The sequence below is a fragment of the Mirounga angustirostris genome, unplaced genomic scaffold (assembly GCF_029215605.1).
Source record: "Mirounga angustirostris isolate CCGP_5_RB_7025 unplaced genomic scaffold, mMirAng1.0.hap1 SCAF_2, whole genome shotgun sequence".
In the NCBI taxonomy this organism is placed as follows: Eukaryota; Metazoa; Chordata; class Mammalia; order Carnivora; family Phocidae; genus Mirounga; species Mirounga angustirostris.
The window spans coordinates 181,419,934-181,447,506 of record NW_026991710.1 but is presented as its reverse complement, the minus strand read 5'-3'; the positions used below and the strand labels follow the sequence as shown (position 1 = coordinate 181,447,506).

At 41.9% G+C, this 27,573-nt stretch overlaps 1 protein-coding gene across 1 annotated transcript in view; it reads right to left on the bottom strand.

Moving 5' to 3' along the window:
• The window catches only part of ZDHHC2 (zinc finger DHHC-type palmitoyltransferase 2), a 76,720-nt gene extending 54,155 nt beyond the window's left edge, over window positions 1-22,565 (bottom strand). The window contains exon 1 of the mRNA XM_045879735.3: window positions 22,220-22,565. Within this exon, the coding sequence (XP_045735691.1) occupies window positions 22,220-22,346 (127 nt within the window). The 5' untranslated portion in view covers window positions 22,347-22,565. The remainder of the gene's footprint in view (window positions 1-22,219) is intronic.
• Between the last annotated feature and the right edge of the window lie 5,008 nt (window positions 22,566-27,573).

Here is a 27,573-nt window from a genome sequence, read left to right as displayed (position 1 = left end):
TTTATAGTAAGAAAGCCATGATCTCTTTTAAAATGTAAACTGATAGCATCATCTCACTAAAAACCCTCCTATGGTTTTGCACTGAATTTATAATAAAGTCTCTCCAATCTCCTTACTTAGGTCTCTGGGTCTCTGGGGTCGAACATGATCTGGCTCCTACTTACCTCTCCAAAATCATTTCTCATCATTCATCCTCTTGCTCACTAAGTTGCAAACAGGCTGGCCTTCTATTTCTAGGACATACTAAACCTCAGTGTCTTTATGCTACCTGAAAAGCTCTTCCCCAGCTCCATTCTTGGCTAGCTCTTTATCATTTTTCAAGCTGCAATTTCAGTGTCAGGTTTTTTTTTTTAAAGATTTTATTTATTTATTCATGAGAGACAGACACAGAGAGAAAGAGAGAGGGAGGCAGAGGGAGAAGCAGGCTCCCCAAGGGGCAGGGAGCCCGATGCTGGACTTGATCCCAGGACCCTGGGATCATGACCTGAGCCGAAGGCAGACGCTTAACCATCTGAGCCACCCAGGAGCCCTCAATGTCAATTTTGCCCAGGGGCTCTCAGGTCCATTTCAACCCTGCAATCATTACAATACGCTGTTTCTTCCTTAGCATTTACCACAATCTGCAATTATTTTCATTTGTTTCTTTTCCATGTCCCTCCCTGAAGTTTGAATCCTGGCTCTGCTGGGATTGAGTTTTTTTCTTGGCCGAGTTACTTAGCTTCTCTGAGCCTTACCTCAATATTTATCCCATTGGGCTGTTTTGTGAATTAAACAAGGTAACGTAAGTAAAAGCACCTAGAATAGAACCTGGCACTAAATATTAGGGGCTCAATATATGTTAGCTGAATATGGAACATAAATATGACAAAAGAGGGAAGTGTTAGGAGTTCCCTAAAGTTTGGTGTTAACTGTGTTATAAACAATCTGGAGAGTTTGATAAATTCTTTACAGATTTTGGATACTAGCCCTTTATCTGATATGTCATTTGCAAATATCTTCTCCCATTCTGTCGGTTGTCTTTTGATTTTGTTGACTGTTTCCTTTGCTGTGCAAAAGCTTTTTATCTTGATGAAGCCCTAATAGTTCATTTTTGCCCTTCCTTCCCTTGTCTTTGGCAATGTTTCTAGGAAGACGTTGCTGCGGCTGAGGTCCAAGAGGTTGCTGCCTGTGTTCTCCTTTAGGATTTTGATGGCCTCCTGTCTCACATTGAGGTCTTTCAACCATTTTGAGTCTGTTTTTGTGTGTGGTGTAAGGAAAAGGTCCAGTTTCATTCTTTTTCATGGGGCTGTCCAATTTTCCCAACACCATTTGTTGAAGAGACTGTCTTTTTTCCATTGGATATTCTTTCCTGCTTTGTCAAAGATTAGTTGACCATAGAGTTGAGGGTCCATTTCTGGGCTCTTTCTTCTGTTCCATTGATCTATGTGTCTGTTTTTGTGCCAGTACCATACTGTCTTGATGATGACAGTTTTGTAATAGAGCTTGAAGTCCGGAATTGTGATGCCACCAGCTTTGCTTTTCTTTTTCAACATTCCTCTGGCTATGCGGGGTCTTTTCTGGTTCCATATAAATTTTAGGATTATTTGTTCCATTTCTCTGAAAAAAGTGGATGGTATTTTGATGGGGATTGCATTAAGTGTGTAGATTGCTCTAGGTAGCATTGACATCTTCACAATATTTGTTCTTCCAGTCCATGAGCATGGAACGTTTTTCCATTTCTTTGTGTCTTCCTCAATTTCTTTCATGAGTATTTTATAGTTCTCTGAGTACAGATTCTTTGCCTCTTTGATTAGATTTATTCCTAGGTATCTTATTGTTTGGGTGCAATTGTAAATGGGATCGACTCCTTAATTTCTCTTTCTTCTGTCTTGTTGGTGTATAGAAATGCAACTGATTTCTGTACATTGATTTTATATCCTGCCACTTTACTGAATTCCTGTATGAGTTCTAGCAGTTTTGGTGTGGAGGCTTTTGAGTTTTCCACATAAAGTATCATGTCATCTGCAAAGAGTGAGAGTTTGACTTCTTTGCCGATTCAGATGCCTTTTATTTCTTTTTGTTGTCTGATTGCTGTGGCTAGGACTTCTAGTACTATGTTGAATAGCAGTGGTGATAGTGGACATCCCTGCCATGTTCCTGACCTTAGGGGGAAAGCTCTTAGTTTTTCTCCATTGAGAATGATACTCACTGTGGGTTTTTCATAAATGGCTTTTATGATATTGAGGTATGTACCCTCTATCCCTACACTCTGAAGAGTTTTAATCAAGAAAGGATGCTGTACTTTGTCAAATGCTTTTTCTGCATCTATTGAGAGGATCATATGGTTCTTGTTCTTTCTTTTATTAATGTATTGTATCACATTGATTGATTTGAGGATGTTGAACCAACCTTGCAGCCCAGGGATAAATCCCATCAAGAAATGGGCAGAAGACATGAACAGACATTTCTGCAAAGAAGATATCCAAATGGCCAACAGACACATGAAACATCACTCAGATTCAGGGAAATACAAATCAAAACCTCAGTGAGATACCACCTCACACCAGTCAGAATGGCTAAAATTAACAAGTCAGGAAACAACAGATGTTGGCAAGGATGCGGAGAAAGGGGAACCCTCCTACACACTGTTGGTGGGAATGCAAGCTGGTGCAGCCACTCTGGAAAACAGTATGGAGGTTCCTCAAAAAGTTGAAAATAGAGCTACCCTATGACCCAGCAATTGCACTACTGGGTATTTACCACAAAGATACAAATGTAGTGATCCGAAGGGGCACCTGAACCCTAATGTTTATAGCAGCAATGTCTACAATAGCCAAACTATGGAAAGAGCCTAGATGTCCATCAACAGATGAATGGAGAAAGAAGATATGGTGTGTATATACAATGGAATACTATGCAGCCATCAAAAAATGAAATCTTGCCATTTGCAACGACATGGATGGAACTAGAGGGTATTATGCTAAGGAAATAAGTCAATCAGAGAAAGACAATTATCATATGATCTCACTGATATGAGGAATCTGAGAAACAAGACAGAGGATCATATGGGAAGGGAGGGAAAAATGAAACAAGACGAAACCAGAGAGGGAGACAAACAATAAGAGACTCTTAATCTCAGGAAACAAACTGAGGGTTGCTGGAGTGGAAGGGGGTGGGAGGGATGGGGTGGCTGGGTGATGGACACTGGGGAGGGTATGTGCTATGGTGAGCGCTGTAAATTGTGTAAGACTGATGAATCACAGACCTATACCCGTGAAACAAATAATATATTATATGTTAAAAAAAAAAAAAAAACAACCTGGAGAAAGAAGTACACAGTGCATTTTTGGCTTGCAGGAATGCTGGAGAATGCAATGTGAAGTTGGGGGGAATAAATTGCTGGAAGACATTTTGAGTGTGAATAAGCAAAAAAATGCAGGTGAATTACAATGTGGGCAAATTAATATGAGAAAAACTAAACAAATGATTTTTTAAACTATATTTTCTTTCCCTACCCCTTCCAGAACTCCTCTGCTCTCAATTGCTCCCCACCCGCATTGCCCCACCCCCACCCCCCATGGCCAGTAGAGGTTCTGATAGAGCCTGACATGCACCAGATTCTCAGTATGAGGAGCTGTGTCATTGTGGGGAAAAGTCGGACTTCCCAGGTGGTCTGATGCATTCCTCCTGCTTCTAACCCAGAATTTATATCTAACAAACTATACTGAGCTAAACTATGTGCTAGAAATTATCAAACAACCATGCAAGATGGTTGAGGAATTGCTGGAAAACTTTTCCCGAAGAATGGCACAACACAAACTCAAAGACAAAAATGAACCACAGTAAATCAGACGATTTTAAACAAGATACAGGAAGTCTCTTATGTAAGAATAGGTTACGGTCCAAAAGATTATGCAAGGCATTTGTCATCTGGGTGCTTAGGCCTCCATACTGGCCGCCAAAAGCTTTTCTGATGCATAACCCACCTGAAACAATATTGCAAAATTATAAATTAACAATGTTATAAAAATTAGTTATTCTGTGAAGGGAAGGCTTTTGGGTTTGCAACATCCATACTCATGTCCTCTCTACAGTAGGCATTCACACCTGTTTTCGGCCATGACCCCCTGGATTATTCAGCTTGGGAAAGCATCACACTGAGTGGTTTAAACACCTGACAGCTAGTTTCTCAGTTCTGGAGATTAGAAGTCCAAGATCAAGGTGTTGGAAGCATGGTTTTCTTCATAGGACTCTTTCCTTGGCTTGTAGATGACTGTCTTCTCCCTGTATTTCACAGTGTTTTATCTCTGTACACATCTGTCTACATCCAAATGTTATCTCTGTACACATCTGTCTACATCCAAATTTCCTCTCCCTATAAGGACACCAGTCAATTTAGAGTAGGGCCCACCCTAATAACGTAATTATTTTAGTTAATTATTTCTTTAAAGGCTCTATCTCCAAGTACAGTCACATTCTGAAGGCCTGCAGGTGAGGATTTCAAGCTATGGATTTTGGGGAGACACAATATAGCCCATAACACTCTCCAAAATAAGACTGAAGCTTGAGCAGGGTGAAGGCCGGTGGGGGTGAGAGGGCATCTGCCCGGGCTGGGGATGGGCAGGAGTCAGATGGCAGGGGGTGAGGAAAAACTAAAGAAAGGGATAGTTCCTTGAATGCTTACTATATGTCAGGGATTGGGCTAAATTTTTTCAATGTTTCTCTCAATTAAACCTTACAGCAATCTGGGAGGGAGGTATTATTATAATTTTAAAAGTTAGGAAGACAGTCTTACAGAGGTAAAATAACTATTCTAATGTTATTCAAGTCATAACATATGGAGCTAGGATCTAAATATAAGTCTGCCTGACTCCAAAATTCTTTCAAGGATTCCACGTGGCCTCCTGGGCTCTGATTGCAACCCCCACCCCCACCCCCCACCCCTGCCCTGGGTTTCTCTGTCCAGGCAGTCATTCCTTCTTTGTTGCTCTCATGTACTCCTGGCCTGTCTAATACCATGCTACCACCTGTGACCTCTGATTCAGGATGCACCGGAGAGCAGGGTTTAAACTGTCCTCTTGATCACCTCTCCTCCAGTAACTAAATTAACCGTAACCTCGAAACAGATCATTTTACAGACTTTGGACACAAATTATTAAAATATTTGGTCATATTGGGGCACCTGACTGGCTCAGTCCGTTATGCATCCGATTCTTGATTTTGGCTCAGGTCAGGATCTCAGGGTCTCGGGATGGATCCCTGACTTGGGCTCCATGCTCAGCTGGGAGCCTGCTTGAGATTTTTGGGCTCCCTCTCCCTCTGCCCCTCCCCTCCTTCACATGCTGGCGCTCTCTCTCTCTTAAATAAATAAATCTTAAAAAAATATATATTTGGCCATATTTCAGGGCAGTACGTGGAGCTGGGCTTTCCTGAGCTCTCAATTCAGTAACCTGGGAGGGAACAGAGCTTTGGGTTGATGGGACAAGAGGGAGATGGTGATACAGGAAAGATTAGGAGATGGGCCAGGGGTTTGCTGACCTCCCTCCTCAGCGGTAGAAGGAAAGAAAGATCATTCTTGAGGTCAGCACTGCTCATTGTACACACTTCTAAGGTACATCTCCCACTTGTAGAAACTGGCAATGAAGAGAGATGGAACATTCATTTGTCCTGAAAGGGTAATCTGCGATTCTTACAGTTATCAAAATCTTCCAAGTTAGAAGTATTTTTCTCTCTCAATAACATTTTTTTCGCAACTCAACCAAATCGTTGTTCCAAATATCTAAGAAGCTCTACTTTACAGAAACAGACAGTGTAAAATCCAACTTCTCCAACTGAAAGCTGGGGAACATACACTTAAATCATTAAGAATGTGTAGGTCTTTCAATATATCAGTTTTGAAAGGGAAATAAAAAACTGTGTCTCATGAGTATGGCCCTGAAAAACTCACTGCCACTTTTTCCCTTGGCAAAGGGAAGGGCAATTCCTGAATCATTCACTGTACGAAGCTGTGAAGTTAAATAAGGAAATCTGATTTCAGGGCTGGTGTCTTGATCTTAGTGTCCTCATTTCAAAGCTTACTCAATGGAATCCTATAATCCCCTGTCTCAAATTAAAATAGAAGAGATTCCCGGTGCCAGCAAGCTGTGCAGGTTTCAGTGCAGATGAGTTTACTCATCCCATTAGATAGAATTGTCTGGGTCCTCCCTCTTCCACACATGGCCACAATCCACTCAAATACCTGCAGTGCCTGGATCTTTCAAGATCAACTGCCTATCTCTCCAATTCCAGATGCCCTTCTTTGGCTTGGGCCTGACAGGCATGACTGACACTTCTGAACCATGCAAGTCTGTAGTGAACCCTACACCCCTAGCAAAGTTCTACCTGGCTCCCACATGATGGTTGTCCACTATGAGGGAGAAGTTCAAATAGGGATTTTAGATCCTGAAAACATTTCCCTCATTAGTCAGAACCAAAGTTTTAGAATTGGAAGGGCCTTAATGATTATACTATCATCTTTCTTATACTTGTATGTACATATTTATTTATTGGTAGCAAGCAAAAATGCTACTTGGATTTTGCTTATTTCAGCATTTAAAAAATATATATGATAAGATGGAAACAACTTTTGTAGTATATATATTTTTTAAGATTTTATTTATTTGACAGAGAGAGACACAGCGAGAGAGGGAACACAAGCAGAGGGAGTAGGAGAGGGAGAAGCAGGCTTCCTGCTGAGCAGGGAGCCCGATGAGGGGCTCGATCCCAGGAGCCTGGGATCCTGACCTGAGCCGAAGGCAGACGCTTAACGACTGAGCCACCCAGGCGCCCCTGTAGTATATTTTTTAGCATCATTAGATCAATCTCATTATCTGGTATACTCAGAATTATCACAGAGGACAATATTGAGAGTGCTTTCTTTTCACTACCAAACACTGGCTGTCTGATTAAGTAGAAAAATTAATGCTTCTTACTTGTTTTTCCAAGGAAACAGACAACCTTTGAAAACCTCCCTGACTAGCAGCAACATGCCAAGTACTATCTGACCAGGGTACATATTACAAAGCACATATAATACATTTAAAAATTAAACCAATATTTCTAGGTTCGTGTAAATTATTTGGCACTTATGTAGGACCCCAGAGGAAGGAACTGTAAAGCTGTAACTCCAACCTTTGTGTCTATGATGTTCATCAGAATAGAATTTATAGCAGCACCCCTGAAGGGATAACTCAGAAGATTTAAAACAACATTAGCACTAGCAATAATTACTGTAGTGTTGCATGATATCTATTGACATCTGCAAGGGTATCAAACTGGGTATCATCCTTCAGTACTGAGTCACTGGGAAGCACTATTTTCTTTTGTAACTTTCCTGCCACAAATTCATGTAGTAAACTCACACACACAATCTTCCTTTGATCTCAGCTTGAATTCGGGTTCCCTTTCTAATGTGCAACCAGTCATACCCTTGCCCTATACTGCATTTCCTACAGCACCAGCAGTCTACCTGACAGTAACTGCAGTAATGTATATTTGGTTGTAGCAAATTTGGTATAATTAGATATAATCATAAAATGGCAGCCCACACACAGATGAAAAATGCACACTGCCTCTGCCATATGATGCAGTATATTACAATAGTGCAGTACTATACAAATACCACCTGATTGTGTGGTAGATGTATTCATTAATGTACGTGGGAAGTTCTAAAATTTGTGTACAGAATCGAGTAAGACAGTCATCAATATTTGGACTGAGGCTTTGGACTCTGCTTGAGCTGCATCTTGTTTCCTGCCTGGCTCTCTCCCCAGGTGTATGAACTGATTTTTGCTTCTGTTTGTAAACCATTTTCATTTACCCTAGCTCTGCAGACCGTACAAATGCCTTGCGATTCATTTGTGAATCATGTATTCCCTGTACTGTGGATAAGGATCTAGTTCACGATTAATACCACAGGTTACTGATGCAGCCACAGAAACAGATATGTGACCGCCACTTCTCCCCACCAGCTCCTGTTTACCAAGTGTGTGTAACCATTTACACTTGTGAACATGTTGCTCTTTAAAAGGATAAAAAAATAAATAAAAATAAATAAAAGGATACAATTTCTGCCAGTTAGCAGTAGTGCTCTGGTTCCTTAAGAACTGTTGTTGAATTTTAGACTATGTACAACAGGCTAGCAGCTGTTAACATTTCTGCCTTGGGCATACCTGACGGCCAGCATTTCATGAGAGACGCGCTCCCCAGTAACGAAGCCTGCCTCATGGGCAAAATGGGATTATTCACGATTCCCTGATCACCAACTTTCCTGCTGCACCATGAAAGGACAAGGTAATTAAAAATTGCTACAGTGGGGCGCCTGGGTGGCTCAGTTGGTTAAGCAACTGCCTTCCGCTCAGGTCATGATCCTGGAGTCCCGGGATCGAGTCCCGCATCGGGCTCCCTGCTCGCTGCTTCTCCCTCTGATCCTCCTCCCTCTCATGCTCTCTGTCTCTCATTCTCTGTCTCGCAAATAAATAAAATCTTAAAAAAAAAAAAATTGCTACAGTGACATTGGGATGGACCTTGCAGATACCTCTGGAGACCTTCAAATTTGGATATTTACAAGGGGATATACAGGCTTCTCTGGAATCACACTTTGATCAAAAATCTACTATTCCAGGAAAAGTGCGTGGAGATCCTTAAAAAAATTAAACCTAGAATTACCATATAATCCAACATCACATTTCTGGGTACATACCCGTAAGAATTGATCTCAGGGACTTGAACAGGTATTTATTTGCACACCCATGTCTGAAGCAGCATTATTCAGAATAGCTGAAAGGTGGAAACAACCTAAACGTTCCTCAACAAATGAATGGATAAACAAAACGTGGCATATACATACAACGAAATATTACTGATCCTTAAAGGGGAGTGAAATTCTGACACATGCTACAACACAGATGAACCCGGAAGACATTACGCTTCGGTGAAATAAACACACACAAAAGGACAAATATTTGATTCCACTTACAAGAATTACCTAGAATAGTCAAACTCATAGAGACAAAAAGTAGAATGATGGCTGCCAGGGGCTGGGGAGGGCAGAATGGGGTATATTGCTTAATGGGTACAGAGTTTCAGTCAGGGAAGATGAAAAAATGCTGGAGATGGAGGGTGGTGATGGCTGCACAGCAATGTGAATGCACTTATACCCTTGCCCTATACTGCATTTCCTACAGCACCAGGAACTGAACTGCACACTTAAAATGTACAGATAAAATGGCAGATGGCTAGGGGCTCCTGGCTGGCTCAGTAGGAGGAGCATTCGACTCCTGATCTCGGGGTCGTGAGTTCGAGTGTAGAGACTGGGTGTAGACACTCGGTGTAGAGATTACTTTAATAAATAAAACTAAAAAAAAAAAAAAAAAGTGACAGATGGCCAAAATGGTAAATTTCTATGTTATATATATTTTACCACAATAAAAAAATAAAATAAAAATCACCTGCTCTACAGCCTAGTCTCAAATGACAAATTAAGGTAATATGCAGTTTGACCTAAAGTTTTCTTTCCCACCTTTGGTTATTGCCACAATTGAGGGTTTTTTGGCTTAATCTTTTCAAAATAGGAATCTCTGAAGTGGCAAATAGAGAAAAATCTTTGTTAAAATGTACATGCCTGGCTAGGCTTTTCCACTGAAGTGCTTCATTCATGAGCATTCCCAGATTCTCAATGCCTGAGATTCAAAAGAATGTCCAGGCAAAATGACAAATTCCACTCCTTCTTGACCCTTTCAGTCAATAGGAATTAGAAGAAACTGGGAATGTAAATCCGAGGACATCAAGAGTCTTGGATATCCACTTCATACATATATCTGTCTCGGATTGATAGACTTAACTCAAAGTTAAATTATGTTCAGCATACTCTATTTGAGAAAGGTCGGGGCAAAGAAAGGGGGAGTTGAAACATTTTAGAAGGCTTTCTTTTTTTTTTATCTAAAAGGGGTAAAAAAAAATGGCAGCACTTCACAGGGAGATTTCAGTTATCTGAAAATTATTAAAACAGTTTGAGTACTTTGTGCAAAGGTATTTCACTTATTTTTTAGTGATTATTTTTATATTAGTGATAATATTTAATATAGTCTAAATTATTTTTAATTGTCCTTTAAATTTTCAAATGGATTCTACAATTAATTCCATGTAAATCCTTATTATAGATGATCAATCTCAATGTCCAGAAAGAAAAAAAAGGCATCTGATTGTTGTATTTGTGTATTAGTTTGCTAGGGATGCCATAACAAAGTGCTGCTGAGTGCTTGACCTAAACAAGAAAAATTTATTTTCTCACACTTCTGGAAGCCAGAAATCTGAGGTCAAGAGGTTAGCAGGTTTGGTTTCTTCTGAGGTCTCTCTCCTTGGCTTGTGCATGGCCTTCTCCCCTCTGTGTCTTCATATGGTCTTCCCTCTCTCCTGTCTGTGTCCAAACTTCCTCCAATCATACGGTGTTAGAACTCATCCTAATGACCTAATTGTAACTTAACTGCCTCTTTAAAGGCTCTATCTTCAAACACAGTCACATTCTGAGTTATTGGAGGTTAAGGTTTCAACTGAATTTTTTGAGCAGGTGGGGAGATTTAGCCCATAACTTGAAACCATAAAAATATTATAAGCTTGTTTATGAACATCTGAGTGATCAAATAATAAAAAGGTAAAATAGATAATGCTCTCATAAAGGATTCATGTTCTTTGATGCTTAAACTGTCTACTGGGCTCACAAAAGCCTCAACCAAATAAGTTCAGCTGGTATTCTTTCATTTAAGAAAAGTAAGTATTACATGCTATGTGTTGTCCTCTCTGTCAGGGCTACAATGTTAATCAGATATTGTTACTGCTCTCATGAAATTTTCTGTAGATTATCTTCGTATAATGAGAAAGTTAAGCTTGCCTAATAGAGTAAAGCCTTTTTAAATTTGGATTGAATGATTTCAGATTTCCCAGCAATCCACACACTGGTATATATGTTTCTTCTTGATAAATCTTTTAAGTTTGGGGTCTTAGTGTATAGTCAGTAATAAAATCAAAATAAAAGTTCAATATCCACAATATTAAATTCTCAGGCCTTTTTATTGGACATATGAGTCTATTTGCTGATTCCTACCCTCCTCCTTGAACCCCCTTCCTCTTCAGGCTTCAGGACACTGCATTCTCAGTTTTCCCCCATTTCATGCTGGTACCTCCTCATCTCCTGAACTCTCAATGTTTTGTCTCTGCTCACTTTCCATGTGTTCCTTCGGTGGGACAAATGTATCCAGTGTTAATTCTTTAAATCCATTTTTATGCTGAAGACTCCCAAATGTATTCCTCCAGTCCCGACTCTTTCCCAAGTTATAAATACAACTGCTCACTCAGCATCTCTATTTCAATGTCAACATACCCATGACTCACCTAAGGTTACCTCATTCTACCTGCAGCTTTTCCATCTCAGCTGATCGCCATCCTTCCAGGTGTTTAGCCCAAAAAACTGGAATCATTTTTACTCTTTCCTTTTCTTTACAACTCACATAAGTCTGTCTGGAAATTCTGTGGTCTCTAAAAATGCATCCAAAATCCGACCACTTCTCACCACTTCCACTACCCCCACCATGGTGTGACATACCATTTTTTCCTCACCTGGACTGATGAAGTAGCCTATGTTACTCAGCAGTAAGTACGATCTTTTTAAACATAAGGCGTAGCATGTCACTATACTACTCAACATCCTGCAATGGATCCTCCTCTCCCTCCAAGTAGAGCGAAAATCTTCACAAGGGCCTAGGAGGCCCTATATAATCTCCGCCTTTTCCACATCCCTTTGACCTTGTCACCTACTTCCCTTGCCCTGTTCCCTCCACTGCAGACAAAATGATCTCCTTATTCCTCCTCTAACATGCTTGCAGACTCCGGCCTCAGGAGTCTCCCCTTTAGAGGGACTGTTCCATGGACCTGAGATGCATTTCTTCCCCACATCAGCATGGTTAAATCCCTCAGCATCATTACTCAGATTTCATGAGTGCCCATATTTAAAATGCAAACCTTTCACTGGCATTCCCAATCCTCTTTGCCTTGCCTTTGGCCATGGCACTTACAACAAGTTATAGAAGCTACTTACTTATGTTTCTTATCTGTTCTCCCTACCCCTGCAACTAGAATTTAGTAAACTCTAAAAGGAGTTAATATTTTTGAATGAATGAGTTAATATTTTTGAATGAATGAATAAATTATGGATGGTTGAAATGCACTCAATTTTTAAAAATTTTTTATTGTTATGCTAATCATGATACATTACATCATTAGTTTTAGATGTAGTGTTCCATGATTCATTGTTTGTGCATAACACCCAGTGCTCCATGCAGAATGTGCCCTCCTCAATACCCATCACCAGGCTAACCTATCCTCCCACCCCCCTCCCCTCTAGAACCCTCAGTTTGTTTTTCAGAGCCCATCGTCTCTCATGGTTCGTCTACCCCTCTGATTTCCCCCCCTTCATTCTTCCCCTCCTGCTTTTTTTTTTTTCTTAACATATATTGCATTATTTGTTTCAGAGGTACAGATCTGAGATTCAAGTCTTGCACAATTCACAGCGCTTACAGAGCACATACCCTCCCCAGTGTCTATCCCCCAGTCACCTCATCCCTCCCACCCCACTCCCCACTCCAGCAACCCTCAGTTTGTTTCCTGAGATCAAGAATTCCTCATATCAGTGAGGTCATATGATACAGGTCTTTCTCTTTTTGACTTATTTCACTCAGCATAATACCCTCCAGTTCCATCCACGTCGTTGCAAATGGCAAGATCTCATTCCTTTTGATGGCTGCATAATATTCCATTCTATATATATATACCACATCTTCTTTATCCATTCATCTGTCGATGGACATCTTGGCTCTTTCCACAGTTTGGCTATTGTGGACATTGCTGCTATAAACATCGGGGTGCACGTACCCCTTCAGATCCCTACATTTGTATCTTTGGGGTAAATACCCAGTAGTGCAATTGCTGGATTATATGGTAGCTCTATTTTCAACTTTTTGAGGAGCCTCCATACTGTTTCCAGAGTGGCTGCACCAGCTTGCATTCCCACCAACAGTGTAGGAGGGTTCCCCTTTCTCCACATCCCCGCCAACATCTATCATTTCCTGACTTGTTAATTTTAGCCATTCTGACTGGTGTGAGGTGGTATCTCATTGAGGTTTTGATTTGAATTTCCCTGATGCCGAGCGATGTTGAGCACTTTTTCATGTGTCTGTTGGCCATTTGGATGTCTTCTTTGCAAAAATGTCTGTTCATGTCTTCTGCCCATTTCTTGATTGGATTCTTTGTTCTTTGGGTGTTGAGTTTGGTAAGTTCTTTGTAGATTTTGGGTACCAGCCCTTTATCTGATATGTCATTTGCAAATATCTTCTCCCATTCTGTCGGTTGTCTTTTGGTTTTGTTGACTGTTTCTTTTGCTGTGCAAAAGCTTTTTATCTTGGTGAAGTCCCAATAGTTCATTTTTGCCCTTGCTTCCCTTGCCTTTGGCGATGTTTCTAGGAAGACGTTGCTGCGGCTGAGGTCGAAGACGTTGCTGCCTGTGTTGTCCTTTAGGATTTTGATGGACTCCTGTCTCAAATTTAGGTCTTTCAACCATTTTGAGTCTATTTTTGTGTGGAAATGCACTCAAATTTGTAAATATTTGTTAAAATGCAAGTTCTGCGGGGCCTAAAATGAATCCCTACTCTTTCCCCTCCTCCAATTGATATCCCGTTCTCAGTTGTTAGCTTTTGGTATGTCCGGGTCCTGGAACAGGCTGCATTTCATTACAAATAAGCCATGATCAAAACCCTAAGTCAAACTGGTCTCTGTGCTTCAACCCCTCACATTAACTGACCTCCCTGGAGATGCCCTGGATAATCACCAGTCATATCCAGTCAAATACATACTTCTCTGACTTCCCTTCTTCCTAAAACATGTCATAAGGAGTTGCCTACTTAGAAATAACTTCAATCACAGATTAGCCCCTGCAATTCACAGCAGGCTTATAACTTTCAGTTTGGGGCTTATTACTGAAATCTTTTTCCTTCAGGGCGCCTGGGTGGCTCAGTCGTTGAGCGTCTGCCTTCGGCTCGGGTCGTGATCCTGGGGTCATGGGATCAAGCCCCGCATCGCACTCCCTGCTCCACAGGAGGCCTGCTTCTCCCTCTCTCACTCCCCCTGTTTGTGTTCCCTCTCTGTCAAACAAATAAATAAAACCTTAAAAAAAAAAAACAACTCTTTCCTTCTCTGTAAGTGGTATCAAGTGTCTCTCATGACAGCTTGACATCAGCTGTTTTGGAGCAGGCTGCTCTTCCCACTTGTACCCCCGATGTGAATAACATGTACAGTATAGAGACTATATTTTAAGTCACACCATATTTCAGATCCCTACAAATTTGGTGAAAAGCCACACCTCAGATTTAGCTACCTACCACTTTGAGATGACCCTTGGGCCCCCAACAGGATCAGAGACAGACTCCTGTCTAAGTTTTAAGACACCTCATTCTCAACATACCCTTCAAATATGGTGAAAATCCATTTTTCACAGAATGCAATTAACACAGAGACAGAAACTTGATTTTATCTCCATATAAGAAAATATGTAACCATGACAAAGCATTTTAGTTTTCCAAATTTCACTGAATTATAATCAAATAAATCTATAAAGTTCTTGGAAATACATGAACTGCTTTTTTACAAGGATTATATCTATTATAAGATGATCATGAAGATAACTGCCTTGAAACTACAGTATTCTTGGGATATTGGATTTGAAGGATGTTTTTTTAAAAAAAAAGGTTTTTTGTTTATTGGTGTTTATTTTGCTGATGCACTCCTCTGGATCATTCTGCTGCTCTAGGATGGCAATGCTAGCAAATAAATCCAAAGAGGTCAAATTAAGTATAACAGGAATGCTTCACTTACACTTCATGAGAGGAGAAATTTCGGGATGTCATGGGGAAACTCTGGCAAAGAAATAAAACTCAATCATCTATAAAAGCACTTCTCCTTCATTTGCATTTTTAAAATGTAATCAACAACATATCTAAAAGGAACTACTGTCAAGTATGCATTTTAGAGTGCTAAGAGGATCAATGCAGCACATATTTTTGCTCAAGAGTGCCTCCCAAATAAAAGTAGATTTTGTAACATTTCTGGCACTAATATTTCTAATTGAATTTAAAAGTCATAGTCAGATGAAAAGTCAAATCAGGAAAAATGCTACACAAATGTTTCAAAATGTGACAGAATTTTGAAAGGAAAAATTTCAAGCCATCATAGCTTGTTACTTTATTGCTACCATATGCTTCTTAAGAAATCAGGTCACCTACCTCCTCCCTGCTGCCCTCGCCCCACCCCCTGCCCTGCAAATTCCACCCTTTTGCACTCCCGGCATTTGACTGAGATAAAAATGAAGACATTACAATAAAATTACCCTTAAGGGAATTAAAAGATATCTCAATAATTTTCTAACAGACTATGAAAGAAATTAATTCAATTATGTTCTACTTTTATTATTAGTTCCCTGTGGTACCTCTAAATGGTAATATAAAATCACACAGTTCCACATCATATTAAGACTGTCTCTCTAAATGATCTTTCTTTGGAAAACTGTTTTCCCAACTGAGAGCATTAAGGATCCAAGCCGTGTTCTAATCTATCATTTTGCAAGTTAGAGACTGTATTTCTACAGTCATGACAAACAGTGCTGGCATCTCAGGGGACTCATGAACTCACCACTTCCTAGAGAAAAGAGGGCTGAGGGATGTGATACAACCATCAGAATACATGGAATCAGTAGCATAAACTAAAAAAAATGTAAGTTATGGGTCCATTTTCTTTTTGAGACAAAAAAGCACAAATTTTCCATCAAGATGAAAAATAAAAACATACAAAAATATTGCTGAGAATCCTGATCCATGTTAATCTCCGGGATGTGTGTGTGTGTGTTTTGTCTTCCTGGCACTTCTTCCTATGATGGAAGCCAAAAAGATCAAACACCTGCTCTTGCTGAACCCTGTTGCCTGGGACATAGGCACAACAATCTCAGCTCAGCCAGCTGATGCTCCTGGAATCATCTTTACAAAGTCACAGGGAGGAGCGCTCTGGGATGGCCAGACACCACTGCAGCGCTCTTGTGAAAGACCATTCCTCTGGTATAATGTCAGCTTCACCTCATCCACCTTCGCTTCATTTTCACCTATTTTTTAAGCTAGGTTCTCCAGGCTTTCCATAGATTCAATGAGTTGTTTTCAGGAAGTTCTCTGCTTCCTCGATTTCACCCACCAAATTACAGGCCCTGAGCTGGGAGCAGAGTAGAAGTTGCCCAGGCATCCGGTACAAAAGGAGGGAGCTCGAACAGCCAGCTCAGTCGTAGCAGGAGCAAAAATTGTTGGTTGTAATCTTACTCTGAGATAGTAACATGTGGCATGATTTATAATATAATTAGAAATTCATTACTACTGAAGTGCTCTCCATCAGCTCTTTTTACCTACTTCTTTGATTACTCTTTTATGCTGGTCCAGCAACCAATTCACAGGCTCCTAGGAGTGGGGTATTTTGTTTTCCATTTCTGCTTTCCTGCCTTTTTGCCCTGGGAGTGGCATTCTGAAAGGGAACACCCCCTTCTCCTTATGCCAAAGCTGGACAGAAGGTTTCAGGGTTTTCCCCCACCCCGCCAGAGGTAATTTTTTTCTTAGCTATTAGGAAAAAATCTCCATTAAGTTTTCCTCTAAATCACCTCTGTAGGGGAAAATGCCTGGCACAAAACAGGATTCAATAAATGTTTTTGAATGAACCTTCCTCAAACCCTTCTGAAGCTCACTTCTTTCTAACCTTATGGAAATGCACTATCTCTAGAGACAATTATCGTGATTTAAGAAACCATCCCTTTGGCTTCTGTTTAATTACTGGGAACACTGGAGCACGTATTTAATTTAATGGCATGGATGACATTCTCAGTAAGCATTTGAAAGCAAAGTTTCTATAACGAGCCTTAGTTTAAATTGAGTTTTTACTACCGGATCCTGTTCTTGTACTTATTTAGATGATCCAACGCCCATGTCCTTACATTAAAAATGGATCGAATAGACCTACTCAAAATCACAATGAGATCAATTCATTCAGTAATTATGGAGCACCTCTGCATGCTAAGCACTGTGATGACTGTTTGTTATCTCTATTATATAAGATATGTTATCTCTAATAGGATTTAATAGCAAACAGTAATGCTGCATTGTCCAATACATCAAAAGAAAAAGAATTCTCTGACACACTGAATGGAACCAAGAAAGCATTAAGCAGCGTCTTCGTTCCTCCTGTTTTCCCAGGGACCATTTATGTTAAAGTCAAATGGCAGGAAGCACAGATCAAGAATTGGGAGCATATCATAACTTATACATTTGAATTTTAGATTTGATGAAATGTTGAGTTTTTATCCCTCTTTCATATAATTTAAAATCTTCAAAATATTTGAGAATGTCCAGAAGTCACAGAACTGATATATTCTGCATCATTATTGTCAACAAGAAATGATTTCTAAGTCATTTAGGCATTAAACATTTACATCAGTTTTCTATGGGTGTACCTTCTATGTCACTTAAAACTACTTTAATAATTATGGATAGTAACACTTGCATTCCCAAGATCATCTGTCTGTAGTTTTTTCAAAAGAAGCTTTAATGTCCCGGAAATTTTTTTAAATGATAATTTGCCAATAACAAAAACACACTTCTATCTCTGTCTAGTTCAAATTCAATTCATGAAGGAAGGTAATTTAGAGCCCTGTTCAGTCTCCATCCTTGAGCTTGCAATGACCTTGAATTAATGGTGGATCACTGCTTAATGGTATCCAAGTATGAGATTTTATATATTCTATCCTTAAGGATGTTTGCTTAAAAGAAAGAAAACGTAACTGTATCTCTCCCAAATTGATCTCTAAGTATGTAAACTAGTTCGTTTAATTCTTCAACATCTTCAATAATCACTGTGGAATATAAGAGATTGTAATCATTTCTGAGGATTGTTTATTAATAAAGATTTGCAAACCTGTAACACCAGTATTCTAAGGGGCTCACTTCTTAACATATTCCTGAGTCAGCAACCTATTGCCTAAGGGCCAAGTCAGGCCTGCCGACTATTTTTGTAAATAAACTTTCCCTGGAACCCAGTCACACCCACCTGGTAAGGTACTGTCCGTGACTGCCTTTTTGCTACAGCAGCAGAGATGAGTGGTTTTAACTATATGGCCCAAACTATAAATCATTCTAAAACTCTGAAATCATTTTGTAAAGATTGCAGGCTCACTTTCAGTGCTGTGTTGATTCGTATTCAGCAGCAACAAAGTTTAACGGACTTGCTAAATAATCCCATTGGACTAGAGAGATTTGGGGAGGGGTTTGAAGGGAAAGGGAGACAGACATTTTAACATTCCTACCGCAGCAGCTGAAGTCACAGCTGACACCTTTATTGGTTAATTTGGAGAAAGGACACAGAGCTTGAAAGTTTACCTTCATCTACAAATGCGGGAGGGGGTCAGCCTAGATAATCTCTAAGCTTGTCAAGCTTCATGGTTGCTTCAGATGACTTAAGCCATAAGCAAACTCAGAACCATGTGAGTACACAACTGAATAATAACTGTTTCATGGCACCTGCCTAAAGTGAGGGCGGAGAAGTAGCACATTTTAGAAACAGGAAGCCAAAATGGTAAAATGAGGGTATGTGGAGGTTTCTTGTACTGTTCTTGAAACTTTTCTGTAAATTTGAAATGATAACAAAATAAAAAGGTAGAAAAATAGTTAAAACAACTTCGAATGTTAGCACTTAATAGGGAAAACTCCAGTTACTTTCTTCAACAAGCAAAGTTAACAAGGTAACTGCCATTAATGGATTTGTAAAACATATAAACCATGTCTAGTATGTCCATTGAACCAAGCATGGCTGAGACTGCAGACTACCGTTATTCCAATTCAGCATCCTGAAGTACCACCTTACAAATTTTACTCTTTGAATTTATCCAATTCAAATTAACTAAAGGGATCAAAAGGCAGATAAGACACAAAAGAAGCAGGAGGAGAGTGAGGGAAGGATGGAGGAAGAAATATGAATAAAAAATCCTAGTTAATCAACAAACTATATAAACATGTTCTGACTGTTCACAAGTATTAGCAGACCTCTTTTATCTTTTCTTTGGTAGACTGCAAGGAAACTTAACCAAAACATTTGACTCTCACACAACATATGTATATCCCATATATTTTTATATACACATATTCCAAGAAGAGATATGACTTTATAATTTTATAAAATACAACCACTAAGCAAACATCATGCTAACTGAAAAAGTGACTAGAGAGCGCCACACACATTCACATTGTTAAATATAGAAACTAACTGTAATGAGAATCATTATCTCCAGTTTCCAAGGATACCAGGATAAGCACTACTCCTAAATTGCAGTTCATTCAGCAAAGGGCACAAAGTAATTTATATTCAGGGTCATCCTCAGCTGACAGCAGATGTAAAAGGAGGACTAGGGCAAATCACCCTGTTTATTCTATTCTATTCTATTCTGTTTCCTATTTCAGTTTCCAATTACCACCACCCTCTAGCCCCAACCCTGGCCAATGTTTTGTAGGTGAAATTTGGAAAATCTGATTGTAAATAGCAACTTCCAACAGAAAAAGAATGCACAAAGGGCAGAGCAGTCTGAGATGTGATTAATGCTGGTGGGGGGTGGGTGGGGTTGGGGGTGGAGGCAGGGAAGGTTGGCATTCCCATTTGCTTTGTTCATGACAAGGAGAGGAGGCTGGTTTTGTGTGTCTGTCATACTATTCACCATCTTTCCCAGGGCTTCCAAAGGAACTGTATGGTTAATTTCCACTTCCTACTCAACCAAGGCTATCTATCCACACTATTAGAGCTTACCACTCCTAAACTGCTATACTTTCTAGAAGGAAATTTATTTTCGATTTGTTCTGTCTTCTAGGCTCTACAGTCTAGACTTTCATATGATTATTATCTGTTTCTATAGTAATAAAAATAGAAAAAACTACTTTCTGACAACCTCAGAGATTTTTACCTCTGCATCATCTATTTGTTTATTCAGGACCATTTATCGATTGCTTTCAACATGACAGGCATACCAGGCCACATAGGCAGTGACAGGAGGTGATACAAGAATTCACTTTTGATTACCAGGTAAATAATAACAGGCCATGTCACTTAGGCAGTTTAAAAAGAGTCAAATCTTCACTTACTAAAATGGTAATATAGATTTCATGCATACTTTAGATTTATCTTAAATTTCCAGAATGTATATATAAAAATATGATGCCAATATAATTGTGATTTTCTACTTATTCTTCCCCTATGACCCATCTATCCAATACAGTAAGACCTCCCATGTTGCACTTTAGCCGGGACAGAGGTAGATGCAAGGAAAGAAAAGCTCTGCCTGCCTTCATATGCTTCCTCCTGTGCTATCCTAATGGACATGAGACAGTGTATCAGGCCAAGCTTCTTAGCTTAATGTGATCATATAGGAAAATAAGCTCCTTCCCTGACTTCTCTCTTTTGTACCAGTTACAGTAATTGAAACTGTGCACTGCTTTTAAGAGGGCGAACCAATGCAATGCAATGAAGGTTTCTAGTAGTTATGTAACCTATACAGTATATCTCAATGAGACAAGCTGTTTTGATAGTAACAATTAATACAAAAATTAAACCATGTTCGTGAAAACCTTCTTTCTATACATTTTGGATGACCTGAATATAACATTTAGATTTTATGTCTTGACGATTTTAGTGCAACCCAATCCTTTTCTAAAACAGAGTCACTTCTTTTGTCCTGAAATCATTTCTAAATTCAATATATAATAGTATCACACTTAAAAACTATATGTTAGTCTCAATTCTCTTGAAAGTTACGCCAGTAATGACTTTGGGATATTATTGTGATACCTGTTTCTTTCAAGGAGCAACATTTGGAGATAAGATGGCTTCAGACAAGATTCTATGTCTGAGTCTTGAAGTTTTGAAATACTTTAGTTGATAAGGTTCAACTAAACAGGCCACTGTTTGACCTTTCTCTTTGTCCAACCCCAAACTAGTGCTGGGTAAGGCAAAAACATAGACACTTTCTTAGGCGAAACACCAAACACAAAAAGCATTCAGAAGTCACCGGCAGAAAGGTCATCTTCTGTTACAACACCTTTTCCGATAGCACAGATCAGCCTTCACAAACCTCTGAAGGTAGAAGCCTGCTTACATTAAGGAACATAATTGTATTCCCTAATTGTGCATACTCAACTTTTTCTTCTTCCTTTTTTTCAATCTTCAGCATTGACAGTACCCTACCCACCAATGCAGGAGCCTAAAACTTGGACTTGAGCCACTTGGCTCTCTGGATGAAAAAACCTCTCCCCACCCCCCACCCCCAAGTAGTGTAACGTCTAAATTACAGTCCTGCGTATTGCATATGTCTTCAAAAATACTTCCCAATAGCTCACCCACCTTCGCCTCCTTATAACCAGAAAGTGTACAACTGGCAATCCCCAAATCATAAAGGCAGCAAAAACGCCCCAGACAGAGCACTGTCACAAATTTTCAGAAAGTGGATTAAGGACAACCAGAAAAAGCTAGCTCTGACACCGAAGGCCGAGGCCACCAACCCCCGCGCGGGTCTGGCGCAGCTGGAATCCTGGGCCCAGCCCGGAGCCCTCCAGCCTCCGGCGCAGCCTCCCCGGGCCTCACTTCTCCGCCGAGGCTGCAGGCAGCGGAGACCGTAGCTCTCTCGGGCGCGGTCCTGCCGAGGCAGGGGGTGTGGCTGCGGTGGCGGTGGAGAGCGGAAGCGCAGGGGGTGGCTCGGCCGCGTACTCGATGGAGTAGGGGTGACACAGTAACCGGAGTTGTAAGGGGCAGGCAAGGGTAGTGTGAGTGGGGCGAGGCTGCCCGGGGGCCGTTTTCGGCCGCGGTGGCACGGGACGCGAAGCTGGCGGGCGGCCCGGGGGGCGCAAGGGGGTCTCGCGGGTGGGGCGAGTGGAAGCGCCGCCGGGTGCGGCGCGCTCTCGGCGTCCCGGGACCGTCGAGGGGGCAGCGTAGGGGGCGGGGGGCGAGCGGGGAGGCTGCTGACAGGTCCCTGCCCTCCCTCCGGGGGCCGGCGGGGTGGGCCCGAGCGCGGGCGGCGGCGGGCGCGGCGCGCACTCACCTATGCACAGCTGGATGGCGTAGGCGTAGTAGGACCAGCCAAGCAGAAGGCTGATGAACAGCACCGGGATCCAGTACAGCACCCGCCGGCACCGCCGCCTGACGCTGCCCGGGCCCGAGGGCGCCATCTTCCAGCCGCATCCACCTGCCCAGCTCTTGCGTCGCCGCCGCCCGCGGGCCTGGCTCCGGGGCGGGACAGACCCGGGGGCGGCGGCCGGTTGCGCTGCGGCCACTGCCGCCGCCGTGCCGCTAACTCCCCATCCCGCAGCCCCAAGCCAGCGCCGCGGACTCCCCGCTCCTCAGCCGGTGGAGGCGGTGGCGGCGATCGGAGGGCGAGGAGGAGGAGGAAGAGGGGGAGGAGGGGGAGGATCGAGAGGAGGAGGCGGGAGCCTCCGCCCCCGCCCGTCCCCGCCCCTCCGGCCCCCGGCGCCTCCCCCCGCTCGGCCCGCGGCGCCCTCGGGCGGGCTCTGCGCGCGCTTCGGGCGCTCTGCGCTGCACCCCCGCGCCTCTCCTGACCCGCGCCCCCTCGCCGCTGGGTACCCCAGGGGCGCCCGCGGTGGGAGTGAAGCTGCCCACCTTGGCCCTCCCGCCTCCCCTTCGGAAGTGGGATTCGGGGTAAAGTGGCGGAGGCGGGCGCCGCGGCTCGGGTCGGTGGCGCTCGCCCCGGGTGTCGGGCGGGGGCCGAGCGCGCCCCCCCCCCCACCGAGTCCCGCCGTCGCCCGCAACTCGGCGCGGTCCCGGAGCTGCAGCGGCCGCACGTGGCGCAGAGAGGCTCGCGGGGGAGGGGAGCGTGACAGAGCCGCCCCGGGAAGCCGGCCGGGGCGCACGGGACCCTTCGCCCGCCGAGGCCCGTAGGGGGCGGGTCGCCCAGCCCGACAGAGGCGCCGCTGCAGAGTCTTCGGGCGCTGAGGCAGTGTCCCGGCCTCCACCTTGGAAAATTCCCGCTTCAACTTGTGGGTCCTGCAAAACAGGCAGAGGGCAGCAAGGGCGGGGCCGACTTCCCAGACCTGCTGCACTGTCGTGTTTGGGCGACGAAGCCTACTTCGCTACACGTTTTATTGGGGGGGGGGGGTCGGGGGTAGGGGGGGCGCGAATGAACCACTCAGAAGGGCTGTGAGGCTGTCTTCTGGCGTGGAAGGGGACTGTGGAAGGGTGAAGAAGCTCTGTGTTTGTGAATCCAGAGATCTCCGGAGTTAGAGTGACAAATTACCTGCCTCGAGAATTTGAACTCTTCCGTCACTTGGTGATGATACATCACCATTCCCACCGCCCCCTGACCCGAGTCCGGGGCTTCTCCCGTGTGCTTTTCCCAGCCCATTCTTCACCCAAGGTGTTCTTTTGTGGCGGCAATTCTAAATTTAGCGTGTAGCTGGTTCTAAAGTGGTTGCTGAAAATCCTGGGAGGGATTCTAAAGGTAGTTAGACCAAAGCCCTGGTTTTATGATCGATGAAACGGAGAAAATACAAATGCTTTTGAGATTGTTTCCGTTTTTCCCTTCATTTGATTATGAACGCACCTGCTTCCAAACGGGAACACCTCAATAAATGTACTGTATCTGAATTATATGCATAATTTCCATGTATAGTGTGCACAACTTCACTTAACATTAATGAATGTATGTAGTCACACCACACAGTAACCACATTGACTGAAAAAAAAAGTACTGAGTGGCATAAATTCAGTCAAAGAAATCTAGGGCGCCTGGGTGGCTCAGATGGTTAAGCGTCTGCCTTCGGCTCAGGTCATGATCCCAGGGTCCTGGGATCGAGTCCCGCATTGGGCTCTCTGCTCCTTGGGAGCCTGCTTCTCCTTCTGCCTCTCTCTCTCTGTCTCTCATGAATAAATAAATAAAATCTTTAAAAAAATTATATAAAAATTTTTTTAAAAAAATTAAAAAAAAAAAGAAATCTAAACTCTCTTGTCTTTGAGATTATCTTTCTGATGACTAGATTAAAAGTAAGCTAATCTCCCCGGAAGTAGTTACCGAATGACACACCGCATCAAATCTCTTTGCACTTCTATTAAAAAATGCATAGAAAATGCCAGTCAAATGTCTGTGGGATTTTAAATAATTGAAATGAGAATATTTCTGTCCCAGTGAATCATTTTATTTTGGTGCAGAACTTTATACTCTTTATTTGATATCCTGTAGGGTAGATTAGTATAAAAACACAACTTCCCTGGAATCCTCAACTTTTCCATGAATATCAACCTTATGCTCCCAACCAGAAGAATCTAAAAACAAGAAATAAAACTCCCTGCCGGGACTGAAATACTCCCACAAAGACTAGCAAATCTGTGATGGAAAGTCACTGACGACTACTAAAGTACGAAAACTAAAGCCGCACTTCCCATTCTGGAGGCAGTGGAATAAAGTGCAAAGTGTGCCTGTGTAGGGAGTAGATGCTGCCCCTCTTCTGACGGTCTTACCAAGGTCTTTGGTCTGAAATGGAGTAGCATTATACAGTTTGCCACATCTTTGATCATTTTGGAAGAATATGCAGGTGTAACTTCTTCGAAGGAGGCTACATTGTTATTACTTATCTAAAATGTTAAGTGTTCACATTTATAATAAATATTTGTGGAATAATTACAACCTATTTTTAGCCATTTTAAGAGTACTACCGTGATTGAGTTCTTCAAGGGTATCACTCTTATCTTGAAAAAAAAAAAAAAAAAAGTCTAACTCAGGAATAATCATCTCCAAAGCTGCAAAATGACAAGACTTATCTCTGCATAGGCTCTAATTAGGCAGGCATAAGCAAGCATGCACAAATGTAAGCTCTTTGGTGAGTAGCCAATCTCTAGATATTAGGCTCCGATGAGAGTGGAGGTATAACTTTAATTTTAGAATAGAAAGCCTTTGATTTTTTCTTTGCCTTATTTAAGGCTGTGCATCAACAGGAAAACAATTTGAAGGTCACAGACAATTAAGAAGAAACTTCACTAGAGACTTAGTCTTTTTTTTTTTTTAGAGAGAGAGGAGAGAGAGCATGTGCATAAGGAGAAGAGATAGGGGAGGCATGGGCGAGAAGGAGAGGGAGAGAGAGAATCCCAAGCAGGCTTCATGCCCCAACTCTGAGCCCAAAGTGGGGCTTGATCTCAGGACCCTGAGATCATGACCTGAGCCCAAACCAAGAGTCGGAGGCTTAACCAACTGAGCCACCCAGGTGCCCCAAGACTTACTCTTTAGCTAGGAATACAGCAGGTTCTCACAAATTTTAGGTACTCAATAATTACATCAAATTGTGAATTTCATGTAATAATTTTGATAAAACTGCTATGGCCATTTATGAAAAAAAGAATCGGCTGCAGCTAAAGAGGGAGAGGGCAACACTAACGGAAAGGGGATGGCCAGGCAGGCAGGAGGCCAAAGGGGGCATACAAGAAGAGGAGAAAGGCCCCCTTACCTGGCTTACCCAGACCCTAAGAACAGTAATTCTGTCATTACCAGGCCTCTACCTGGAAGCTCCGCCCACTCAGGAGCTTATCAAAGTCATTCACCTCCAAACTTTCAAAACCCGTTATCAGACCCTCTTCCCACGAAGGAAACTTGATTTTTCTCTTCTCTCTCCAGTTAAGATTTGAACCGCTCCCCCAGATTCTTTAGTCCCCAAATCTCAAATCTATTCTGCTATTATGGTTAATACTCCAAATCTTCTTCCTTCTTCCAGATCCAAATTAAAATTTTTACTTACTTCCATTCATAGTGTGAATCAGGAATAACATGGCAACCAAGCCTGGGGAGCCATGGACCCAGCCTGTCTCTAGGACGTCCATTCATGCTGCCTCTACTCTCATCTTTTCAGCCAAACCGCCTACCAGAACTTTTATTAGGTCACTTGCTTGATAGTTTCTCTTTCCTTTTAAAAGTGTTCTTAGAGGGAACCATTGCATCTTTGAAGTGTAAGGTCAATTTTATTACTCTCAGCTATGTGAGAAATTGATTATATTGATTTTGCTATTAGGGTATAGTACGTGACAAATACACAAGGACAGAAAGGAATGAAGTTGAGATCTGGATGTATTCTTTGACTTACGATTCACCTATCCTTCCTCGAGTGGTCTGCAAAAATACTGATAATCCTCTTTTCATGTTTTCTTAAAGTAAACTTACCAGTTTTTGAAAAAAAAAATCCTTTTAGAAGTCAGCAATCCATGACATCCATGACTCTAGTGTTAATTTGCACTTTTATAATAGTGGCCAAAATATTCTCTGTAGGAGAATAGTGGCATGCCCAAACCACATATTGTTTCTGGACACACATAAAATAAAAGCTGTCTTAGAACGGGAAACTAGTTTAGGGAATGTGGTTTCAGGTGATACTAAGATACACTTGGGATCTCAGAGATCTATAGTTTGCAATTAACATGAAATGTTATTGAATGTAATGGAAGATAATTCTAAAGGCTTAAGAAATGTATGGTTGATTGGGTCAACACACTGGGAAAATTGTAAAGCGGGAAAAACTGTCTACGGGGAAGCTGGCTTTTCAAGCCCTGTAGGATCTCCATGATGGCATTAACGTGTCTAGCCACTAGGTGGCAGGCGCGCACCAAGCAGTGCGGCTCCAGACTTCATTCAGAGATTTCAATAGCATCAAAGATTAGCTTAACCAAGGCAATTATAAATTATGAATTTAACTTCATGAACAATTATATGCAATTATAACTAATTATAATTATACAATTTATGTTATAAATCAGTGGCTAATGATTAATTAATAAAAACCATATTCAGAAAATTGAAAAAAATTGAACGAACCTTTTTCTATATAGTAAAGTTAGTCAGTTTGATTCTACTTCCATTTCTTCACAGTTTGCACGAAGGTTAATTTTTTTAGAAACAAAATTGGAACTTTTCACCAACCCCCCCCTCCCTGGCCCCCCAAATGGGAAGAAAGCAGTGTCTATGAACCCAAAAGGCAGGCAAATATTTCTACCCCATGGACTGGCAGTATGTTTAAGGAGTGACACAATGACAAAAGTTCAGTGAGAAATGACTTGAAGTGGCCATTGTAGAGTTGAAAGGTCAATGGCGAGCAGACCAAGGGCAACAGAATCCTGCAGCATGGTGGCAAGTGTCCAGTAATAGTGTCCTACTCAGACTGTTCTTGATGGCAGGATCTTGACCATGCATCAGATTCATCTGTGCTAGCTCTAACTTCATTCTTCAGGCTTCCTATTGATTCTGTGGGGTGGTCTATATACCTGCAAAAATATATTTGTGCATGTAAGTCAACTAGCATTGACTTGTGTTTGCAACCAGGAATGTTGACTGGGTCATAGTTTTAATTTCATTCTGCATCCCATGTCTTAAAGGGTCGCTTTCAGCGCATGGAGGTTGAGGCACTT